This window comes from Calonectris borealis, chromosome 2 (genome assembly GCF_964195595.1).
Source record: "Calonectris borealis chromosome 2, bCalBor7.hap1.2, whole genome shotgun sequence".
Classification (NCBI taxonomy): Eukaryota; Metazoa; Chordata; class Aves; order Procellariiformes; family Procellariidae; genus Calonectris; species Calonectris borealis.
The window spans coordinates 111,791,186-111,815,140 of record NC_134313.1 but is presented as its reverse complement, the minus strand read 5'-3'; the positions used below and the strand labels follow the sequence as shown (position 1 = coordinate 111,815,140).

Genomic DNA, 23,955 nt, shown 5'->3' with positions numbered 1-23,955 from the left:
CTCAGATTACACAGCATTCCATGGTTCCACTACAAAAATGAGAAACCACTGGAATGCAGTATTTTGCATTGCAATCCCAGCTCAACACTTCTGGGGTAGAAACCTGGGATATTTTACAATTTTAAATGCCATAACAGAAAACAAAAACATGTTCTCCTTTCAGTTGTATTTCCTCACCTAGCATAGACATTTATAGATAACCTCTGTACTGGTCTTTGGTCATGTATGATGCCCTGACGCTAATTTAGAAATAATTCAGAAAGAGAAGTAGACTTCCTATTTTATTACCCATCTCACTTCACAAAGCAAACAGATTTCCTCTAAGGCCTCGCAAGAAGAATGAAGAAACACTTTGTTTCAGCTCCTGGTGAGAGACATCAGATGTTCCTCTAGTCAACCCTTGCTAGGGTTTTTTTCAGAGGCTGTATCAAAGGCCTAGCTCTGATGGATGCATAAAATAAGGCAGACCGAGAAAAGAGCTTTCAAGAGGAAAAAAGACCAGTGGGCTTAAGGAAAAGAAGATATTTCAGGTTACCTGTGTGTTTTAAAAATTGTAGCTGGGACTAAAAATTAAAGATAACGTGGAGAAAATATTATACTACCTGCCACAGTTCATTAAAGTACCGGGCACAGAGCAGGCAGCTACTACAGTAACTGAACAGATCCCGTTCCTCTATATTTTACTTTCATTGAGAAGAGATGACTTCAATGACTTCAAGTTTATTGTTAACATACCTGTCCTGGCTTCCTTCTGTGATGTGATAGAGAAGATTGGCACCTCCATCAGCACAAGCTCTCAGTGCAGCTGCAAGTGAAGAAACAGAACATCAATGTATTGGCATTACAGACAAAAAACCACAACCAGTTACTCCATTACTGACATTTCTGTGTAAACTCAAGTGTTCGTTGCAGTGTAGGGAATAAACTTGAGATCTCATATGGCTTTTGGCTTCCTATACTTGACTACTTCCCTTGTTTCTCTAAGTAGACATTTGAACTGGTTTTATCAGACTAGTGCCAGTCTTCATGTGACTGTGCCACTGTACTGTCCAAATAGCTTATTTCTGTCTATCCTAACCTGCTGCCCAGTCAGCTTAAACTACATGGGGGGCAAGTATTCAAAACCTGAAAAGGGCCCATCCTCCATGTGTGGGCATGTACTTGTCTAAAGAAGTGGGAACTTGCACCTTAAACCTAACGATCTTCTCACCCAGGTAAAAAGTTCACAAGGGTGGCTCTATAATGACCTGCATAAAAACTGGAGGGCAGGAGGGGAGCGCGGGGAAGAATAGTTAGGCATGACAATACCTGTTTTCTCTTTTTTCCCCCTCCTCTGACACAAAAATGATAACTCTACTACAGTTCCTATACTGTTCCACAGACTGTTTGAATCATCTGATATAAAGCAGGTGGGTTAGGTCTTGGCTTTAAATCTTGAACTATCCGGGTACAAAAGGAACAAAACCACAATAATTTTCAGTGCTACCACATAACTTGGGGACCGCAAAGGGCAGGTGCCAGTAATTCCAATTGATTTAAACAAGCAGAGACACGCTCTTCTCTTTTGATCCCTTTGTTTATATAGCCTTAAGTCAGAGAAAAGAGAAAAGTCTAACACTATTATTACAAAATCAGATATAAATTGGTGTATTTTATTCATAAGCATCCCTAATAATCATCATTTAACTAACACACAGTTCTTTCATGAGGGTTTTTAAATATGATAAGCTATTAAAGATTGAAAATGACCATCTTGTCTTAGCAGTCTTTATCAGTTTTGCTCTGAGATGCACAAGTCAGATAACCGCAGCACGCAAGATAAAAGAAGCTGTTGCTTCTACACTAGAGCAGAGGGTTCCTTCCAGGTCTGCAGACAAAGAGAGACCGACTGGTAGACCTGAGAGGACTGAAAGTCAGGATCGGGGGGGAGGAGGGGAAAGGGAAAAAAAGGAGAGACAAAGAAAAGGAACAGCCTGCCCAAGTTTTGGAAAAAAAGGTATAAGCAATCAGATCAGGCACCTCCTGCTGCTGAGAATCCAATTTTCAGCTAAAGCCGCTTTGTTTTGGTGTTTATTTCTTGGTCAGAACCACCTCTCAGCAGTGATACAAACCTACATTTTTCCTTTTGGCACTCATTACGTGGGCAATCTGCCTCTCCCCCTAGCTTAGCCATCAACTTAGCCAGCCTATACAAATTGGGACAACAAAGTTCATCTCTATATCTGCTCTCATCTTTAAGCCATTCTTTCTTATTTGGCTGCTGAACTCCCACCACAGGGAATGTTCTGTATGGGCATATCCATCACGCAGTACCATGCAACCTCATCTGAAGCTTTTTGGAAAAAAGAAAGCAGGGCAGCACAAAAGCTACCAGTTCATCACAGGTAGCTTTCGGTACAGCAGCTTTTTTCATGCAGGCTGCTCTTCTAGCACTGCTCCTTCTCCAGTGACCTGTGTTCTTTCTTGTCCATAGTATTACAGTACTCACTATGGTAAGCACTACCTCTCTCAGCCTTCTTGTGCAGACCATGCTCTTCTGTGTCTTCTTATCCTACTTCACCCATTCCTTCCAGGCACCATCCAAACCCATATTAACAAGCCAAGGTCAAGCAGATTTGATCCTGACAAATCTTATTAGCTGAGATAATTTCTAAATTATGGTAGCTGGCCAGCCACTTACTATGGCAATTCACTGCTTCAGGCTCTTGCCAGGTTCCTCATCCATCCTGATGAATATAAACATCACAAGACAAAAAGAACAACCTTTTTTTGCCCACTGTGTTTAACTGGAAGCTTTTAACTTCTCCTCTCTCTTAAGGTTACAACTGAAACTGGATTAATGTAATTCCTTTCACCTGGGCATATTTGTTAAGTTCTCTCAGGGAGTTCAGCTCACACAGAATTTAGTAATGGCCCATTGCAAGAAGAGTGTGTAATACCTGTCCTTAAATTAGCTATCCTGTCCATTGGTTTATTTAGCAGATATAAGGCATCTAAGCAAGGCCTATGACCTAAGCATTTACAGAATCTCTTCTTTCCCCTTGAGCTACAAAAGCAATTCATCAGTTGAGACACTCTTTATAACCAAAACCATAAGAATGCTGTAGAAAAATTGTTTTCTAACTTCAGGTACAGAACCTGCCTAAAGGATGCTTCCCAGGCCAAAGACAGCCCCAGCTTTTTCCTTCTGAAAACAGTGTTTTTTACATCTAGTCTCCCACATTTTAAACAAATAAGTGGGTTATGACTTCTGGGAAAAAAAAGATGAGATACAGGAAAAGAGAGATGAAAGAGTCTATTATCTGTCTCAATTACTTTAAGACAGCCAGAGCCTTAACTACTCTAAATTATCTCAATGGAATTACCACAAGCGAAGCCTGGCCTAAGATCTCTTCACCTGATTTTATTATTTTAAAACAACATGACCAAAAAACCAAAACAAGCTAAGTACTACAAAACAAATCAGTCTTCAATCAGTCTGGTACATGTAAAACTACTGAGATTCTGCCAAAGACCTGAAGGTGTAAGTAACAGGTCTATGACACTTGTATGCCGTTCACATGGGCATGGGGCTACTATTTGATATCTCAAATCAAAATAGTTGCTTTATATAACTGCAATTTAAAGCTGTCCCCCACATATTTATTCTTATAAGTAAGAATAAATAATAAAAAAAAGAATTAAACTTCAGCAGCATTATAAAGTTATTTAGAGAAACTATTTATGAGGTACTGATCCTTTACCACCAAGTTAATAACTTACACTGGAATCAACCAAAGCCCCAGGTGCTTTAAGTAACTAGCAGGTAATTAACTGATTGGCTGGAGGCCAGTAAATCATATTATTTCTACAGCTATGAACCAAGCCTTGCTTGATAAAAAGTAATGATATATATTAGCTGGAAGAACATGTATCATTATTATCTGGAAGTGTTTAAGGAGATAGTCAGCAATTCTAAGCTTACAATTCAGATGGAAAATTCTCTGTGAAAAGATAATAGGAACTGATTTTATACAGTGCCTTTTATATTAAAGACAAAATTGCTTTACAAACAACAATTTGGCCAAGGTGCAGCACAGCAACTGTGTAGGCAAATCTAGCAGTCTCTAGGCACTTTGCAACAGCTCACACAAAACCTTATTAATTATTTCTGCAGAAACTGAAGGACCTGAACAAGATCGGGACTTTGTTTTGCTTGGCATCATGAAAACAGAGAGACCTTCTTCCAAGAAGTTTACAATTTAAACAGATGAAAAAAACAAAAGAAGAGGTGGAAAGGGACACAGAGGGATGAAGTGCTAATGGTCACACACGGGTCAAAGACAAGTTACCTTCCAGGGCGATCAAAATGGATCGTGGGGCGTGTAGAGGGAAGAATAATTTAAGTGGTCAGCCAGAACACAGAAGGTCTTGCACACACCTTCTCTTCTGACCCGAAGGTTACTATCCCATTATTGGACACCCCTCAAATTTGCCAAGTGCGCTGCACATGGAAGTACTCTCCAGCTTATGTATGTCAGAAAGAACTAAGTCAGTAAAGACATTATCTAAAGGCTTTTCGTTAATCCTGTTTCTGTGAACTGAGCCAGACTAAGGAATGGTCGTCCACACAGCTCACTGAGCTCTGATGGGCCAGGAGGACCAACACCTCCAGCAAAGACGCTGTGATGTGCACTTGGGAGCAGTAGCTTTTTCAACCAGCACAACTGGAAGCCGAGGAGACCCGTGCTCTTGGTCACCCTGCTCAGCTGGAGAGCCCCAAGGTACCGTTTCATGCTTTTGTTATTACAAGAGACAACACTAAGAACGCAAGGGTGCAAGTGCACTGCAACGCTAGCTCGGTATGTGAATCTGCACTCCTTCGCGTTACCACAAATTACAACCTTTCCAACCTGAATATTCTGCGTTAAGCTCCACTCCTCAGAAGTAGCTCCGTCTGCCAAATTACCACCTTTTCTATCTGTCAAATTCCTTTCTGATATAACTCCAGTGTCATTCAGTGAACTAGGGAATGGAGACATAGCCAAAAAATCAACTGTTCCATTGTGCTGCTTAGCGAAAGAGTACAGAAGGGGGAATTCAATGCCACTGCCAATAACTGCTATCCAAGTTATTGGGAGCTGCATATGTTCAGTCCAGTAGTGTTTGAAATTACAGCAAGAGTAAATACCCTTCAGCTCCACCTATGCTGAGAAAAAGTTACATCAAGAGCATATTATCAGCCCATGATATTTCTGAAAGAGTTTCTCATAGGCAATGTGAATGAAGAAACCAAAGTCTTTCTGAGTAATGTCCTTCATTTTAAATGATGTCTCTTCTGCTAGGAACCAGTGAACTGTTTTCCTTTATTGACCCAAGTTGAGAGGCCAATTTTAGGGCAGATTATTAGTGAATATGTTTCTACAAAAATTATTGTAACACAACAAAAACAATGGAAATTATTTATATTATATATATATTTATTCTTTTGGTAAATATAATAACTTCCTGTCACTGTGAGACAGGATATGAACAGCATATCAAACACAAAAAGGAAGGTCTTGGCTCTGAGCTAACTAGTCCTGCAGCTTTTTACAGAGGAGAAGCAACTATTTTACCACACCTTCAATAGCCCTGCAAATTCAGGCGGGGAAGAAGACTCTACAGAACAGATGCAAACTCTTGCAGACTGAGTAAGATGAGCACATAAAAAGGGAATACATTTATACACAGTACCAATACCTGGGGAAGAAAAGCATAACTTTATTATTCCTATTATTATTTCTATTCTATTATTCCTTGCAATTAGCATTTAAAATATTTTTTCTTTTTTTCAAACAGATCTTGAAATTAATCCATGTTTTTGCCTAAATTCAAATTTATGACATCTCCCCTTAAACTGCCTTAGTATATCCCCTCTGTTCCTCTTCTAATTTTACACTTCTTCTATGTATGCAATCTGTTTCCCTCATTCATTTATTGATTCAGTAACCTGGTAACCATAATTAACCTGCCAGCATAATCTACACATAAGAGAACCCTGCTTAATGACTTGGAGCGCTGGTAGTAATATATATGTGATAATATATGGTAGATATGCAGAGAATTGCTTGGTTTGCTTGATACATTTGGCTAACACATTTTTGTCTCAGCATTAATAAAAAATACCAGTTACCAGCACCAAAATGCATAATCTGTATTTATGTGCTTTCCCTTTTTTCTCCTTTGTTCTGCAGGAACAGCAAAAACATATTTAACAAATCCATGGCTTGGTATGGCTGCAGATTGCTAACTAGGGGATCTATTTGCATCTCAAACTATTCCTTCCCACTCATGTGTTTCTACCTGTGTTATCAGGACTGTATGCAACTGCTATTATATACCAACTACAGTGCACTGCAGACGTCTCTCTCCTGGTCATCTGCAGCTCTGTTTAGCAAATCGCATGTCAGTCCATAATAGTTTTCTGCCTTGCAGTTGGACACTGATCTTGCTAAGAGGCTTTTTAACTATTTAAAATAGGTCTATCCTTAATTTGTCTGAAAAGGCTTAGCTCCTGTCACCGGTATTTTAAATTTGCAGCAGTGCACAGGGCTTTAAATAAGCATGATGAAGAATGTCACCTGCTCTCAGGATATTCTGTGGTCCAAATGAAATTAGAGATATACACAGGTGCTTTCTAAGCTGCTGCTATAGATGCACGTTCATGCTGCTATAATCAGCAGTAGCAAGAACCGTCAGCCTTCTGTAGTAGTACCCAGCACTTTCTAGGACTAAGCCCGTTCTTAGGAATTTTACCCAAGATTCCTTTTTTTTTTCTCTTTTTTTTCTGCCACTGGCAATTCGCAATTTTTCATGCATACTTCCAGCCCAGGAACAAATTTTATTTTTACAAGTGCTGCAAAAAAACCAATGGTTGTTATTCTTAAATCGTCTATGTACCCAAGAAAGGCCCATCAGCTACAAATGTCTCATACCTGACTTCTATAACACCTGTATCACACGAAGAACATAGAAGCCCAGTAGTCCTCAAGTAAATGGATCACCAACACCACAGCTGGCAGCCTGCTTCCACATGGACTGGATTATGGATCTCAGATGAAAAACTACTGTACATCTAGTAAGGTAACTAGACGTTTCCTACAAAACTGCTACGCTTCTCTAATCACTCTGCTTTGAGCTGTAAACGTCACAGAGATCTCAGCTAAGCAGAGGCAGGATTCATTAAGCAATTAAATATGAGACTACAAGTAAGGAACCAATGTGCTGATGAATTAGGAAACACTATTCTTTTCTCAGTGCGTTGATTCAATATTGAGCAAAAGCCACACGGATAACACGTCTCTCTAAAAAGTTCACACAGAAATGAAACACAGGGAAAATTAAACAATTGTCTCACAGACAAAAACCTCCCCTGAATTTTAGCCAAAAGCTAAGTTACACAGTCATCAAAACAAAATCTTACTTTAAAAAAAATTTCCTAAAAAATTTTAAATCCTAATGCTCACTGTGAAAAAAAAAAAGGAATAAAAGATCAACCCTTTTACACACAAATTCTTAAGTACCAAAAAACACAACCGCAAGCAAAAAACCTGAGTATCAGTAAATATAGTAGGAGTAATGTGCTGTCAGAGACAGAGGCAGGAGAGCAACTGTCTTTTCACTAGACTGAGTTTCTGGACTGTCTTCAGGTACACTTCCACGCAGAGTTCATTACAATGATTCATATTCAAGGCTGCTGGGTTTGAAGTAATCTCTTGTCAGATGTTAGATTTAATATTCCTACAACCCTCACTTAGGATATGATTTTCTCTTCTCTTTCCTGTCATTCTTCTCCCCTTCTGTCAAACCTGGGAGCTCTGGTACTCGCCGCACTGCCTTATGCCTGCTGCTGTAACAGGCTCCGCAAGCAGGAGCAGCCCCGTGCTGTGTCACAGTGAAAACCAGGAGGGAAGAGCCCAAACATAAAACAAAGTACTTGCCATCATTTCAGCGAAAATCTAAGTGACCTTTTCATGACAAGGCTACATGGCTTGATGCCACTAGGGGAAGAATCAGGAAGAAGTTTATTCTTTTCATTTTCTCCTTTTTTTGCTCTCTGTGTGAAAAATGACAGCTAAAGCAATAATGTAACATTTAATCAGCTTTTCTTTTTGCCCTGAGCACACATCTATTATTACCAGGTAACAGTAAAAAAACACTGATTAGGGCACACACCAAAAAAAAAAAAGGGGGGTGTGGAAATGCGCTAAAGTGCATAATGTTAATCCTGACTTTTTTCCTGATAAACTATTTGTTTTGAATGTCTTTAAAGAATAATTTGTCAAACCAAAGATCCTCACAAATCAAACAAGCTGCTGAAACATAGGCGGGAGATCCTACTTGTGTCTTAAATCCTGCCTTTTCCAGAGTGAGAAGGAATCCAAGCTCCCTACAGTCATATATTTGCATCTTACTGATGGCTGGTCTCTGACACCAGGAATTCCCCGGAGATTTGCAAGCCCTTCCCGCAGTGCCCCGCGCCAGGGGTTGGATCTTGGTTTGCAGACTAACATGCAGGTGCCCTGGAGCTTGTCCTGGACCGTGGCTCTTCCCCAGAGGATGTGCAATCGGTAACCGAAACCTCTCATCCAAACGTTGCCTATGTAACCCCCGATCACTGATGAAGGATCTGCTGAGTCTCAAACGTCAAACCCCTGCAGACACTGTGCCAGGTATCCTTCATAATACATCCCACCAGGTTGTCTTTCAAATACCATCTTCTTTCATTGCTTCGTAAGTACAATGCGCCTCACTAACAAAACTTTACTATAACCTGCCTACCGGTGTCCTATACCTAAAACAAACACACACATCGAAATATAATTGAAGCCAAAGTAACTGAAAGAGTTTGTAGCTAGCTTTTTTCTGCATCCATTACCTGATTATCAAGTGAAATGGAGAGGCTTCAACATCAATTTTATTTCTGAAGTTTTTAAATTATATTGTTTAATAATTCAGTGTAATGTGCGCTGACTTCAAGGTTTGAATGCAAATTTTTATTCCTTCATTTCATATTTTCCATTGCTGCAACATTGATTTCTGACACAAGGAAGATAAACAGCTACAAACATGATGGAATACCCCAACTGCCTGCAATTTTAATTGCCAGTCAGTGTTGTTATCGGGCAATCTTTAGTAGCAAGCTGACTCTATTCCTACATGGAAAAAACTGACCAAAAAAAAATCACCTTTATTAGCATTAAAACATATACATCTGCACAAAGGATCAGACTTTTAAAGAGAAAAAAAGCTCTTTTTTTTTGACGTGGCATTGCTGATTCAATGCCAGCAGCAGCAGCCTGCGTGCAGCCACCGCTGCCTACCCCACAGTGAGAAGGACGTGGGGCAGGCGGGAAGGCAATATGCGGAAAAGGGTGGTCAGCTGTGCCAAGACAGCAAAGAAGAAGTAATCTCCTACTGCTACTGGCCACCAGCAAGACTATGTTCCTCATCACAGCCAGAGTCAGTGCTATTGTCTCTTCTGCTTCCACTGAACAATATGCATTAATAATTCAAGCCAACCTGCAAATGTAAAGCAATGAGCATGATAAGTTCATATTCATGTCTATGATTAAATATTTTCAGCTAACACATTTATATTTCAAATTTTGTTTGCCTAAATTGGATTTGCAGTAGCCTGCAACTCATCAAAAATTTAATCACACACTTATTTTAAATAGCACAAAATATATTAATTCTCATGCTACTAAAACACCCACCGTTCCTTAGCAGCCCAGAATAGATTTCCACACAACCATTTTATATCATAGTCTAACAAAAACTTTTGTGTGTCAAGGAAATTTCAGAACTCATAAAAGTCAGAAACTCCAATTTTGTTAAAAGACAACTAGAATATTACAATGCATAAATTTCTGAACCAATCAAACTTGCACCAACACCTTCTTGAAAAATTATTTAAAGAATAAAGAATAATTAAAGAATAATCTTGGTCTAAAAGTTGTTTGGAAATAAGTATCAAAAAGAGGGACAAACAAGAAACCAGAGAAGGAGAAATTAAGATGGTAAATACAATTTCCCAATGCATGTGGAATTGCTCTTTATAATGTATTTTCTAATGTCTTGATAATATACAGCTACCCTATGTTCATGCTACGTAGTCTTGTGTATAGATCATTTCCCCTACTCTTGACAGATAAACTGTTCAATAGATTTTCAGGCAAACAACCATAATAGTAAACTATTAAAAACAGCATCAGGAGAAATGGTCAAAACAAACAAAAAAAAAAGGAAGTATTCCATCTGGACAAATAAAAAGGTTTTATGGTGCATTCTCTAAAGGCACCGTAAGCCAATTTAATTTGACAAATAAGCGCATCTTCTGAAACTAGACCAAATTAAGTGAATGTTTTAAAATACTGAAATTAAGGCAGTATCTTGGAATTACTTGTCTAAAACACTGGGAGCAGATAATATCATTACTTCATTTATAACAGTTTCACCCCTTTGTATCTGATTGACCCCCACATCTTTTCCGTTCTCTTAGCTCTCAGATTTAGGTAGCAGTGAGCTACAGGGGAAGTTTCCCCAAAAAACTGGAAATAAAACATTAGCTATGAGGTAGACTTCATCTTAGCTGCTTTATTTCACATTTGGAATAGCTACAAGTACACACACACTGGCATTTGTACCAATTTAAACCAGAATGGTTTCATGGAAGCAGTGGATTTGCACTGCTGTTACTCTGGTGCTGCCACCTAAATACAGCTCTAAGGACGAAACCTGAACACAATTTTGATATTACAATGTATTGTTCCTTTCAGGAGAAGAGTTTTATCAACCTGCACCAGGACTAATCTCAGATCCCAAAACTCTTGCTACTCAAAATAAATCTAAAATTGAAATAATATTCTTGCTAGGGCACTTACTCTTTGATAAATTTTCCAATGGTCAAGAAAGAAGGTCAGCTAGTACAAGTTAGCACATACACACACCAGATCAGATCTAGGGTATGCTTTGTCAAACAAATGTTTCTTTTGTTATTCATATTTGAATAAAAGAGTAGAAAAAACCCATAATGAAGGATAAAATATGATATTTGCATTTTTAAACCAATATAAAAGGTGTGAGTTTACATTTTCAAAAGAAATAATCGCTAATGGCAATAATTTTTTGAAAGTTTTTAGTTATCTTGATAAAATGATACATTAAATCATCGCAGGACACAAAGAAAGTTTATTTGGACAAGCAGAATTGGCCTCAAACTACGCTAGAAACCCTAATTCTGAATTCCGATTTCTCATCTGAATTCCCTTACATAGAGCAAATGCAAAACCAATACTGTTCTCCCTGAAAAAAGTATCAGCATCTATATGCAAACAGTCTAGTTATGAATGAAGATGGCATAGCAATAGTTTCCCAGTTCATAAAAGTGATGAAAAAACACGTACATTGCTTTCAAAACCTTCCTTTAATGAGGCTATAAGAGAACCTTGAGATAAAATTCCAAATAAAAATATTTGTAGGAGACAATCTAGAGTTTACTGAACAAAACCGAGTATGTTCTCAAGGGGAATAAGCTTCTGTGTGACAGCTCTCCTCATAGCAAGGCTGCACGCAGAATCAGAGGCTGAACTTACAATACATGATCTGTGTATCATCCACGATGTGCCCATGGGAAAAACACCAGGCTGTATCAGTGCTCAAGGTGTCCTCTATTCCTCCCTCTGAGAGAAGAAAAAATCCGCCACCATCTGCCTTTTGCCGAGAATTTTCACTGAAAATTTTATATTCGGGTTCTCCTGAGGATACACACTCACAACACAGCTTTCCAGACAACAGTGCAGCTGAGAAATATAATGCCATTAGTTCAACAAAGTCCTGCGATGATCCATATCTAAGTCATCCCTAAAATAGGAAAAGTAGATGCAAAACCAAAAGTTTTGTGTGCATGCTATATGAGGACCCAATTCAATGCCTAAATGAGTTGGCAGTTTTATGCAAAGCTAATGAGGATCTGAAAACCCAATGGGTAGCAGCAAAACACAAGATTGAAACTGTAAAATTATAAATTTTTTGGAGGTAAATCCAGCCTTTCAGAAGATTTTTGATACAGGGAAGTCAAAAATTTAATACTATGTTTTGGGGAATATGATATTTGGATATGGTTTAGAGAGCCACCCACTTAGTAACCTATGTAATATCAGTAAAACATCAGATCTCTCTAGCCAGTTTTCTCTCCCATGGAAAATGCTACAGTGCTAAAACCTTAGTTTTGATGTTCTTCCACAAGACAGCGTCATGGGAAAGGCAATTGAGAGGATGCTGTTCACCTGCTGGCCTCAGGTAACTCATATAAGGTAATCCCTTTATAGATCTTCATGTTAAGCAGACACAGCTCTTCTCCGCTACCTCTGAAACAGCATCGTGGGCAGTTCCCTAAGGCCTCCTAAAGGGAGAAAGACTTAAAGTGAATGGAGAAGTAAAGTCTCAGTGTGGACTTCCGTCCCCAAATTTTGGACTGCTCAGTATTTTAGGAAAACTTGCAAGCTTCTGGATTTTTCAAAAACTATTTTTAGTAGCAGATTTGTACATAGCTCATTTCCAGTTACAGAGATGACCAGTACATTGCAGGTGATTTTTATCAAAATGGTACAGAATTTCTGCTGCAGGCCTTCTGTTTCAATGTGTTACAAAGATAAATAGCCCTAGAAGTGCAAAACGAAAGCATTTTTTCCTCTCATTTGGGTCCATGTTTTTCATTTTGAAGAAGAGAGACTGGATTTAAGCATATATTAAAGTCTGAAGTTCAGAAGTGAATTCATGGAAACTGTGTAGGAATTCTTTGTTTTGTTTAAATTGCATCCTATCTAACTGCATTATTTCCTCTTTTAAATTAATGCTAATATGGAAGCATTTTGCCATCCCTTGATCGTAAGCCAAACCATTTAATCTTTATTGAACAAAAATATTGGCCCCTTCTTTGAGGCCATTTTCTCCTTGTAGTTGAAACCTGTGCATTCAATAAATAAAACCTTAGATTTAGCACATCTGAGCTTATTCTGAAAGTCTGCTTTAAGAACACGTTCCCAGTGAAACAAACACGCAAAATCCCAAGACGCAGTCTTGTTCAAATGTTAATACATTACGCATTGTATACTGTTGCTCTTTGTTCTCAAACTGGTTCAGTGAAAAAAAAACCCCAAAGAACTATACCATAGCTGTGAATCTTATTATAGCAAGTGTTCCTTTACAGTGTTGCTACTTAATTGGCAATTATCACCCTTTTAAATTTTCCATAGAAACACGGCTTACAAGTGTGGGAGAAAAAATTATCCTAAGCATAGCTAATATATCTTTATCTAAATCAGCCAAGTGTTGGCCAAAAAGAGTATCAATATTCTATTTAATTTACAAGCTCTGTCCATATAAACACTTCATTATCAGCAACAGAAAATATTAGAAGACAGGATATTCAAATGTGATTTGCGTCACTGCACCAATCCCATGCTATCCTATCTACCAGATGTGCTGGAGATTCCAGATTAGTACACATGACATTTTCATTTAAAGTAGTGTGTTCCTGCACTTGGCCTGGTTTAAATCAGTATTGCTAGTGAAGAGCTGGTAAAATGCTAAAAAAACCCTTTTACTTGTTTAATCTGGATTTCATCTTTCATAAGCCCTTGGAGCCTACAGTATTATTAGCTATTGGGCTTTGAAGCACAAGAATTATACGGAAATCAGTCTTTTCACCTGGCTTTTATTGCCCTGTTTTAAAAGAAGAAAACTCCTGTCTTCCCCAGATACTCAGTTCTCTCTCCTTCTGCTCATATGTTCTTGACCAGGTCCTCTGCTAGCTCCCCTTGGTCTATACAGGGGAATTCCCAGACCGGAACCATACATGTTGAATGTTAAAGAGAGGGTTTTTAAAAAAAATCCAACCACAAAACAAAACAAAAAAACCCAGCAGAACAAGCACATATTAGCGTGTAAGGAAGGATTTAATTCACCTAAAATATTTATTTCCTCACTGCTTTTTACTGGTTTACTTCCAAATGTCTATGTTGGTCATGCATTAGCTAAGACACCTGAGGTCAAGTTCAATCAGCCCACTTCAGCAAGAGGTATTTAGAGCAGGATCCTCCCTCTTAAGAGCTTCAGTGAAAGGAAAACAATTTCTCTTACTCTTGATCTGATAATACATGACTAAGCCCCTAAGGGAGATAGCTGTCCCTCTGCAGTGTGAAAAACCCAACACTGGGTGACTGTTTTCCCTAGCAATGAACAGGAATAGCAATGCCTTAATTTCACACGTGACACTGTCATGCAGACCTAGAAAGACATCTCTGAATCCTTGATTCACAAGACGGTACGTGGTACATCTGTACCATAAACACAACAAGCATAGTTTCACCAATGAAGAAAAAGACCTGCTGTCACTGTGCTTAACTTGCAGAAGGCCTTGCCACCTGCTTGAAACAGTCACTGAGCTTCTAATGGTTTTTGTAATTTGGGGGTTTTTTGCTTAAAGATGCAGTGACTTCTCTGAGAAAGATGAAAAGCTGATCAAACTGACATCTTTATAAACTAAACTAAGCTTAAAAAAAAAAAAAAAGAGTGAGAGAGAACGAGAGACCCTGGTGCTTTCATTTATCTTGTACCCAGGTAAAACTGAGTATTATCAAATCACACTTCAACCTATCAATAGTCCCCCCAGCAGAGAAAAAAGTTTCAGAAATTTGGTTTAACAGCTAGCTTTCCTGTCTCAAACTTTTGATGTTGTTGCTTTTTTAGCAAACCAAAATCAATAGCTGTGAACAACAGAAGTAGGTTAAACTTTCCTTCATGTGATTAATTCTTCCTGTAGCCAACCCTACTCTTAATTCCCACAGTTTTAAAAGGCTTATCTGGAGGGGCATAGAATAGTATTTGCTTTAAGCCACATTTTGAGAGGCTTCTGTACATAGCTGGTCCTCACCCCCAAGAAGGTCTCTGATTTCAGTGAAGCCACCAGTGCTGAGCAGAGTTCTGCTCTATCAGGATTCAAACCATACTTATCACTCTGTCTGAATACAGTTTGAGCCCCGATGCTATATATCTTTGCTCTTTCTCTCTTCACTGTCTGTCTTGATCCCTAATCGCTCCCTCTTTGCCATTTCATCTATTCCAGCTTCCAGATGCATGCATCATCTCATGGTGACAGAAATACCCTCTGTCAGCCTCATTCTGCCTCCCACATGCACCAAAAAACTCATCTCCTCTTCTTCACCTACTGTCTCCTTTCTCCCCTACTACTGCTCCCCAGCTCTGTTGTCTCCTATTTCAGGGTCTGCTTTATGAACTACACAATTATTTCATTTTACTTAAAATTTAGCAATTGTGAGAGCAAAGTAGAAAGCCTAAACAGAAGAGCATGGACTTTCTAGGGTTTTGTACAAACATATTCAGAAAACAAAGAAAAGAGAACAGGTTCTCATAAAAGAAGCAAAAATAAAAGGGGAGCGGTCATGCTATACAATACACAATAACCTCATGCACTGTCCTGTCACTCTACCAAGGATGAGACTGCCGAGCCAAGCCGTTCCCGTGCCAGCGGTTTCTCAAAACATGTATCACGCTCCGGGCAGGCACAGGATGGAGGCAAACAGGCCTTGGCGGAGGACGGTCCGTGCCCAGGGAGCTGCAGAGACAGCACTGCTATCGCTCTGCTGGTCCGAAGGGCTTTCAAGAGACTGGAGAGCGGGGAACTGTGCGCTACCTTCCGCCTGGTGCAAAGATGCTGCCTCCTTCTAGCAGCAGAAAGGGGTCACAGTGAGAAGTCACCGCTGACCCCACACCTCCCCGCCACCACCAACCAAAGAGAAAGCCTTTGCGGGGGGAAGAGACACCCACCTGCCCCCAAGGAGGTATCCTTCTGGTTTCGAGAGTAAAGAATGGGGCCAGATAGGAAATTGAATTATACCTTTTTTTCTTCCCAGGCATGAGCGGCACATTTTCTCACACACAATGAAAACAACAAGCAGTGTTTAAAGAAACATTTACTTCCTGAGACAGCTTATTTCACTGAGTCATTCCCGGTCTCTCCTCTTCTAAAGAGGAATGACACCACCCATTCAACAATAAAATGACGCAATATGCATTTGGAAAAAATAAAAACAAAAAAGAGAACCGCCAAACCACTGTTCTGTTAAAAATAAGGATGCTAAGAAAGAAAAGCTAGTATAAGAGGAGATAATTAAAAGTAGCTGTACAGAAAAATAAAAAAACCCAAACAAATAATTAAAGCTAACCTTTAAATTATTGTTGCAGTCTGTAAGAGACCTGCTGCAAACTTTAATAATGTTGTTTGGAACATCAGTCATTTCGCTCTTGCTGAAATTCATTTTTGATAATGCAATAGTAACATCTCAGGAATTATATTAAGTTTCTACTTTGTATTAAAGTAGAATTGTATTAGCATGGTACAGTATGTGTATCCCTGCTGGGATTACTTTCATGCTGGAAAAAACAATGTTATTTTTCTATTACTGAAATAAGTTATCTATTTTGACAGTGGAAAATATATTTCTCTGAACTATAAACTAACAAAATCTGTCATCTAAGAGGATATCACTAAAGTTTCTCTTCTGGTACACTTTCAATTCCTAGCCAGCAGCAAATCTGCTAATTTTTTTGCACAAACTCATTTGATTTGTGGCATACCTATGAGCCCATATACTAAAGTTAGCATGTCCAGTCCAATTACTCTTCCTCAATCCTTGACCAAACTATTGGGAAATCTGCCTGAGGAAAGAACAACAGATTGCAACTTTCTGAACAAAACTCTATGTCTTTCTGAACAAAACTCAAACGTCCCCCTTCCAGGATCTCTCTTGATCCAGTCTCTGCCTTTGATTACCTGCACCCCAAGACAGTGAGCCCCAAAGCAGCTTGGAGGGAGAGAGAAATGGGGAATCAGAGCGAGTTTACGTTCAAACGCATCTGTACTTTACTGACACAATTTTCTAAAGCACTCAGTCTCATCCTAACTTTTGTTTTTCAGTTTAAGCAGTGGGATCACTGGTCTCCATTCACCTTTCACACCGGTGAGTTACCTTGAACCTTTTCCAGCTGGCCTAACCCATCAATTTCTTGTCACGGCATGGAAGAAATGAGCTCTAACGGGGAGAGCGGAAGAGAGGGGAGTTACCTTATCCAATAAATCTGCCCCTGGTACAAGCTGCAGACAGTTCCAGATATGAATTAGGGAGGTTATCAGAGACAGGCCTGGAATCAAGCCCCTCACTAACGGATCAAGCCCCCCACTAATGGATCAAGACCATGGTTAGCAAATAATCGTACTTCGGCAAAATCCAGATTTTAGCGACATAATTACTTCAATTCAAACCATATATTTTCCAAACATACATCCTAATTTGCCATCGCTGAATGATGTGTAATGTACAGTGCATTTCGTATCAGTCTTGAAGCTGACCAACAGACTTCCTCACACCAAAGTCACACCGCACCTGCAGAGCAAAGTAGCTTCGATAAAGAAAGATTAAATTATCATATAGGTGGTGCAGATTGGGTATCAAGTTTGGGTCTGGCTTATTTACAACATGTGGGTTCCAAGTGCTGGCCTGAGGGGCATTTTCTTTCTTTAGCAATAACACCAGATCCAGGAAAAAGACAGGGAACTTGAATATGTTCTAGAAAAGCTATTAGCAATCAACTGTGGTGCAGAAAATTACACCTTTGAGCTAAGAACTAGCTTTCTGTCACATCTGCCCGTGGCAGCAGGTGTCGCTGTAAGGCAGAGGTATGGCAATTAGTAAATTATTGGGACACAGACAAGAACAGAAGCAGGCAAAGATGCTTTGTGGTACGTGGTAAGAACATGGAAATTCTTGACAGCTGGTAGCCATGCACACTTTTTGTGCTAAGTGTTTTAGTTGCAAACATGATCAAACAGCAGATTGCTAGTATACACTTGCTTAAAAAAAAGTATGGAAACTCTTATTATTGAGGTAACAGCTTGCATAACGACATTCATTATGTGTAGTTTTCCATTTACTTACTGAGTGCTCAGTCCTCTTCCGCACATTAAAGAGTTTACTGCTATTCAGTGCAAACAGAACTCCATGCAGCACCTAGTTAAGCACCTCTGGAGCAAGGCTCGTCGTTGATTCCTCTGAGAACAGCTGGGAACTACCCCAATGGTGCCTTTAAGTTCTTCCAGTGGGCCTTTTAGGGCTAAATTCGTACATAAATTCCTGTCACTCTAGTGTCCAGACATCCCAGGTTATGGGTATTGCATCTTCTAGGGAGCAGTGTCAGCTGGGTTACACCCATCACGAAACAAGGGCCAGAAAGCCTCTTTGTTCTGCTCTTCACTTGTGTGCCATTTCAGCCAGAGGCTGGTATTAAGGAGCATCATTTTTGACCTGCTCCGGGTCCTTTAGGATTCTGTAATGTGTTTCCTTCCACACTGCCTGGAAATTGCAGAGGCTGATGTCTCCCTGAGAGGAGAAGGGTTTTTTCAGGAGGGTTTTCAGCCGGCTGTCAGGGAGTCTCTGCCTTCTACTCCTTCATGCCTGAAATATTAGCCTTCAGTTATCGCTGACACAAAAAAGACATTTTCTGCTACAGCATTGAGCCATTTTACAGAGAAACTGCCAAAGAAATTAAGAACTAGTCTTCTACTACAAAGGCTGACAAGGCAAGGTGAGTAGTTTAAATAATGACAAGGCTAGAAAAATGCTAACTTATAGTCCAGAGACTGCTAGAACAACGGTGCCATGATTTACTTAGATGGAAAAGAGGGCTGTTCCTGCTTAAGAACAGATCCTACAAGGTCTTGACTTGCCCTAATGGCTATAAGCCAGGGATAGAAAAGTCAGTGGTCTTACCACCACTACCAAAAACTACTACTAGAGGTGCTCATTTAGTTTAAAAAAATAAAAAGAACACTTACAAAGCAGATTTACATTATAGTAAGGAAATGTTGTGCAGAGACTTGGAATGGGCACTGGGGCAAACCCTGACCGTGCCGAGTATCTGCACCACTTGCAGTCAGAGAGACGATGCAGACCAGCAGAACCCCTGAGCAAACTGCGAGCAAAGGGGGTTTCTCCTGGACAGTGTCCAGTCATTTCCTGGAAGGAGCAAGGTAAAATAGCTTCTCATCAAGGAATCCCCTTAAAGATGCAGGTAGAGCATACTTGATTTTTTGGCGTTTCTTTAACCAACAGAAGCCATTTCTACAGCAAAGGTTTTATGCTGGCCTCTCTGAAGCACACTCATAGTTTTACTGTGGGGAGAAGTATAAGAACTAGCAACATGAACACACAGAGTCCCTCCTCCTCCAGCGAGGCACTGAGTTACTATTTCACACTGCCCACCAGAGCTGATACCACCATACCATGCTGGTGGTTAATGACAGTAACACATAGTGAACTGTCAACTAAGGGCAGTCGGGTTTTCCCTGCTTCCTTTTCCCATTTTCTAAACATCCAACTGAGCTGAACATGCTTTCTTCTTCCAGCCTCAAAACGCCAAGCTCACCTCAATACACTTGTGGCAGCCCACTTGCCCTTGCACGGGGACTTCCCAGAAGCCACAGCAGATTCGGCTTCTGAACAAGCAGGGCAGTTAAACAAGTGCATCGGGGCACTGCGGGGCATCAGGCAAGCAAGGTACCTTACTACATCTTTTCCTCTTGTCATTCATCAGTCTCTTTTTTTTTTTTTTTTTTAATTTAATATGAACAGGCCTAAGAGTTTTTGTGCTTACAGTCACTGGCACATTGTAGGCCCTCTCCAGGCACTACCGTAATAAAAACAAGACAGACGAAGCAGAGAGAAAATGGATAACATAATATCTACAAAACACACAATACCCACTGGAAGCAACCTGCAGGTTGCTAAAGCCAGTCCCTAATGCAGAGGCTCTCTCTTACTTATGTCTGTACAATATCCAATAAAATACAACCTCTGGGGAAGAAACTCATCATCTCCTTCTGTTCCTCTACGCGTGCAAGACCTCTTCTTGTTTACCAGCTCAGCAAAGTTCCTGAGCTGTGATCTGCTGCCATCAGAAAAAAAGGTGCCAAGACTATGTACTTCGCTGTGGACTGGACCCAGCCTCCCGTGACTGTGACTGATCAGCTAGGCAGGAGGTGACAGGCTCGGTGGTCTACTCCTGCGGTAGCTTTCCCCGGGAGTGCTTGGTCCGTGACCCGAGGAAGGCGTGCAGCCACACCGGGGGTGGGCTCCGGCCAAGCAAGCACAGCCGGAGCTCTGCAGACAACGCTTAGGCTTGGGGAATGGGACACTTCACTGCTACATCCACCGTAGGAGGCAGAAGTCAAGCCCAAACTCTGAAAATACAGCCTGAACCAGGGGAGGCATGACAGCAGCTTATATACCCGCACTGCGAAGCAGCTTTACAGGAGGAAAGAAAATCCTGCAGACCACAGTCAGGGAAGAATAAGGTTGTAAAAGGTTTCACTTCACATAAAGCCTAACATCAAGTTAGTGATTATAGTCCAAACAGGCACCAATTTTATTTAAAAATTGGATTTTGACTGTCATCATATTTTTTGAAAAAGATGATAGAATTGCATGGCCTGTTAAAATCTGATTTTCCTTGGGTTTAAGTAATGGGCTTTTGTATACGTAACAGGAACATATTGCTTGCAATATCCCTGTGATAGACAAGTTTCAGGAAAATCTGTTTTGAAAACATATTTAGTAGTAAAATCAGAAACCATTTTCAAACAAATGCTTCTGTTTTAAAAAGCATGACTTTTCTTAAAGAAATGTTTGTGGTAATGTAGGGAAATGCAATCACAATGTAAGAAAAAAAGGATAGTATAATGTGTGCAATAAAGGATCACTGCTCAAAATGTTCAATATATTCAGTACACTTGAAATATTTCTGTTGCTTGGAGTATTAAAGCATGTTAAATTTCCACCTAGTTTTTTTTCCTGTATTTACCATTGTGTGGCAACATTAAACCCGTCTTTTTAGTAGTTTTGTCATTTTAAAATATTTTTATTCTCCCCTGTTGTCTAGTTGCATGGACTGTTTTAAAAACAGTTAAAGTTTTAAGCTATCAAACAGCAAAACAGCCCTAAAAGCGAAACTAGATTTTGTTACCGCAGTTGCCGTAATAGAGGAAGTGTGCCTTGTGGGTGACCGATGGACCTTTAACGTTCCTGTGACATGGTTCATAGCAGCATGGTTCATGTCCTGACCTGACTGAAGCTCCATAATAAAGTGAGCAGTGCTGTGTTAAATGTAATTCTCCTACAAGTAAGTTGCATCAAGTTTCCAAGGTGCCCTACCATTAGAATAGAAAAGTTTCAGCTTTGGCTGATGTGAATCCACACAGTTACAGCTATTTAAAATCCCACTGCACTGGTTGTTCATACTGTACGCTGTCAGCCCTCAATTTTGAGCCACCTGTTATTGCACCAAAATCCAATGTAGTTTTATCAAAGAGAGAACGCTTGAACCAACAGTGAAAAGACAGCTGAAAAGTCCATAAACATGTATCTCCAAGATACCTGCCAAGCCTGGAGATACCTGCCAACCTGAAAAGCCATGTTAATAAAATGCAGAAGGGCAAGGTACAAGAGGCTACTGAACCACAATTTCTCTGTTTTCACTGAATAATCTTAAAATATACATTAAAAAAATCTTTCATCTCAATTTGTGGGAGTACATCTTCTGTATCAAAAAGCTGCTATGCCCTTGAAGGTCAAAGTGTGGTCTTTAGTATCATCCATGGTATCTTCTCTAGTAAGGTTTTGATGTTATTTATGTTCAAGTGAGATCAATTACTTCAGCTGCGCCTTCTGTACACATTCACTAGTCTTCCCAGCAAGCATTATACTCCTTTTCCTCAATATTAACTCAAATCAGATGCTTTTCTTGCTGAACTGTTAAATTTGGTGTCATAACTAGGCTACATAAATGGCCTCGTGAGCCAGAAGTCAAGAAGCACCAGAAATCACTGCTTCAGAACAAGCATTTTTGAGATATTACAGATTGAGACATTTCTTTTTAGTCTTTAAACCACATTATAACGATACTTCACCTTGGGTTCAGGAGAGTTGGGTAAGTAAAATACTTTCAAAACAAGCAAGTTATTATAACATTGAAAGTGATTAGAAAATAAAAATCTCTCTTCTAAATTTCGTAGAGAAAATTTGCTTTGCTTTTCAACTTAAACTGAGCAATGAAAAACAGACTAAAGTATACACTTAGTGTATTTTCAGTGCAAAGCTAAACATACATCATCTGGGAAACAGCCAGAATCAAACTTTAACCAAAATTTCCAATTTCTTTTGATAAGCTAAGATATAGAGTTTATTTGGACCAAGTCGCAGGACATGATTGGATAAAGGAAGCGCCAAATTCATTTGTTCCCACCTCCTCCCCATTCAAACACAAATATGTTGCAAGCCTCAAATTACCCATCTGTAAACCCTATTGTACTTCTTGTTTTCACAGGGATGTCTCCAAATCTCCCTTTCTACTCTCTAATGTTCAGCTCACCTTGATTCTCTCTTGCCAAGCTACTGTTAACGTAGAAGGAAAATACATATTTAAACCCCTCTCCTACTAATCAAATCTGAATAAATAAAAAGTCATCATTTAATCATTAGTCTGAACCAAGAATGACAGTAATACAGACACAGAGCAAGTCTAAGTAAATAATTTTATTTTTGTTTGGGTTTTTTTCCCCTCTAACTTAAGGGTGACCATGAAACTTCACTTTCCTCTGCCATTTGAGAGTTATGTGTTAATCCCAAACACATGAAAATAAATTGTTTACTCCACCTTCTCCTCCTCCATGCTCTCTGCATTTATGGTGGCTGTAACTTTGCTATTCATAAAGAGCGATGCAGAATGCAGACCAAATGCAGCAGTCAGCATTAACTAATAAAAGGAAATCTCATCACAGAAGGAAAAAGTTACCAGCAAACTTAAAACTTGTTTGAAATTAACACACAAATCCACTTCCCAGCAGCCCTGCAGTACATTCAAAGCAAATTCCCTCAAGGAGTGCTCAACTTAGAAAAGGGGATGAGGGAAGAAGCGAGAAGAAATAAATAAAGTGGGAGAAGCTCTGTGTGCACATTTAAATACATAAATTTTTCTTGTTAGCATAGTCACTGAACAAGCCTATTTCCTATGGATTTACATATACAGCTTTAACATGTTATTTCTTGTGGTTTTTAAATGTACAATTTCTACCACAGCTTCCAAGTCATTAAACTTAAGAAAAGCATCTGAGGGAAGAAAATAAAAAAATAAATATATTAAATATTTTTTAAGAAAACTAGATCAAGAAGAACTTTACCTAAGACCCTTTCCAAAAGAAACAGGATAATCAAGACAAGTTTAGCAGTCACAAATTACTTTCAAAGTGAAAGAAAATGGAAATTGTTCTTTCACAGCTCATGTAGATCAAAAACCATATTGTATTTTATTAACGTCTATACTGGGATCCTCTACTTTCATTCCAATATCCCCTTCTTTGGCAGGATAAGTCTTTTGAATATACTAGAGTCTCTGGGGACTGCCTTAAAAAAAAACAAACAAAACCACACCAAAGCAAGCCCTGCATTTTTTATTTATGTATGTACATAAAAATTGATTCTATGCGTATTAACATTGTATATGCACTAGCAAGTTAATGCAGAAGATTTTTAGCATTTTTCTAACAAGGGAAAAAACTTTTTTAATTTACGTAAACTTCCTTTGGAAACAGAAAACCAATATTTATTGTCAACACAGTATCTTTTCAAAAGCAAATGCAGTTTCAGAAATATTTTGATTAATATTTTAGGTATATGGAACTTGATATTAACTGTGGTAAAATTCAAGGTAATAGGATACGCTAAACTATTTGAAGAACATTAGTATAGCAATATTTATTTATGAGGCAGTAAAACAAGGGGGGCAAAAAGCTCTCAAGTG

At 39.3% G+C, this 23,955-nt stretch overlaps 1 protein-coding gene across 2 annotated transcripts in view; it reads right to left on the bottom strand.

Annotated features, from left to right (window-relative positions):
- The window catches only part of TPK1 (thiamin pyrophosphokinase 1), a 307,128-nt gene that overhangs the window by 186,611 nt on the left and 96,562 nt on the right, over positions 1-23,955 (bottom strand). For both annotated transcript variants that reach the window (XM_075142929.1, XM_075142930.1), the window contains exon 3: positions 736-805. In XM_075142929.1, the coding sequence (XP_074999030.1) occupies positions 736-805 (70 nt within the window). The remainder of the gene's footprint in view (positions 1-735; positions 806-23,955) is intronic.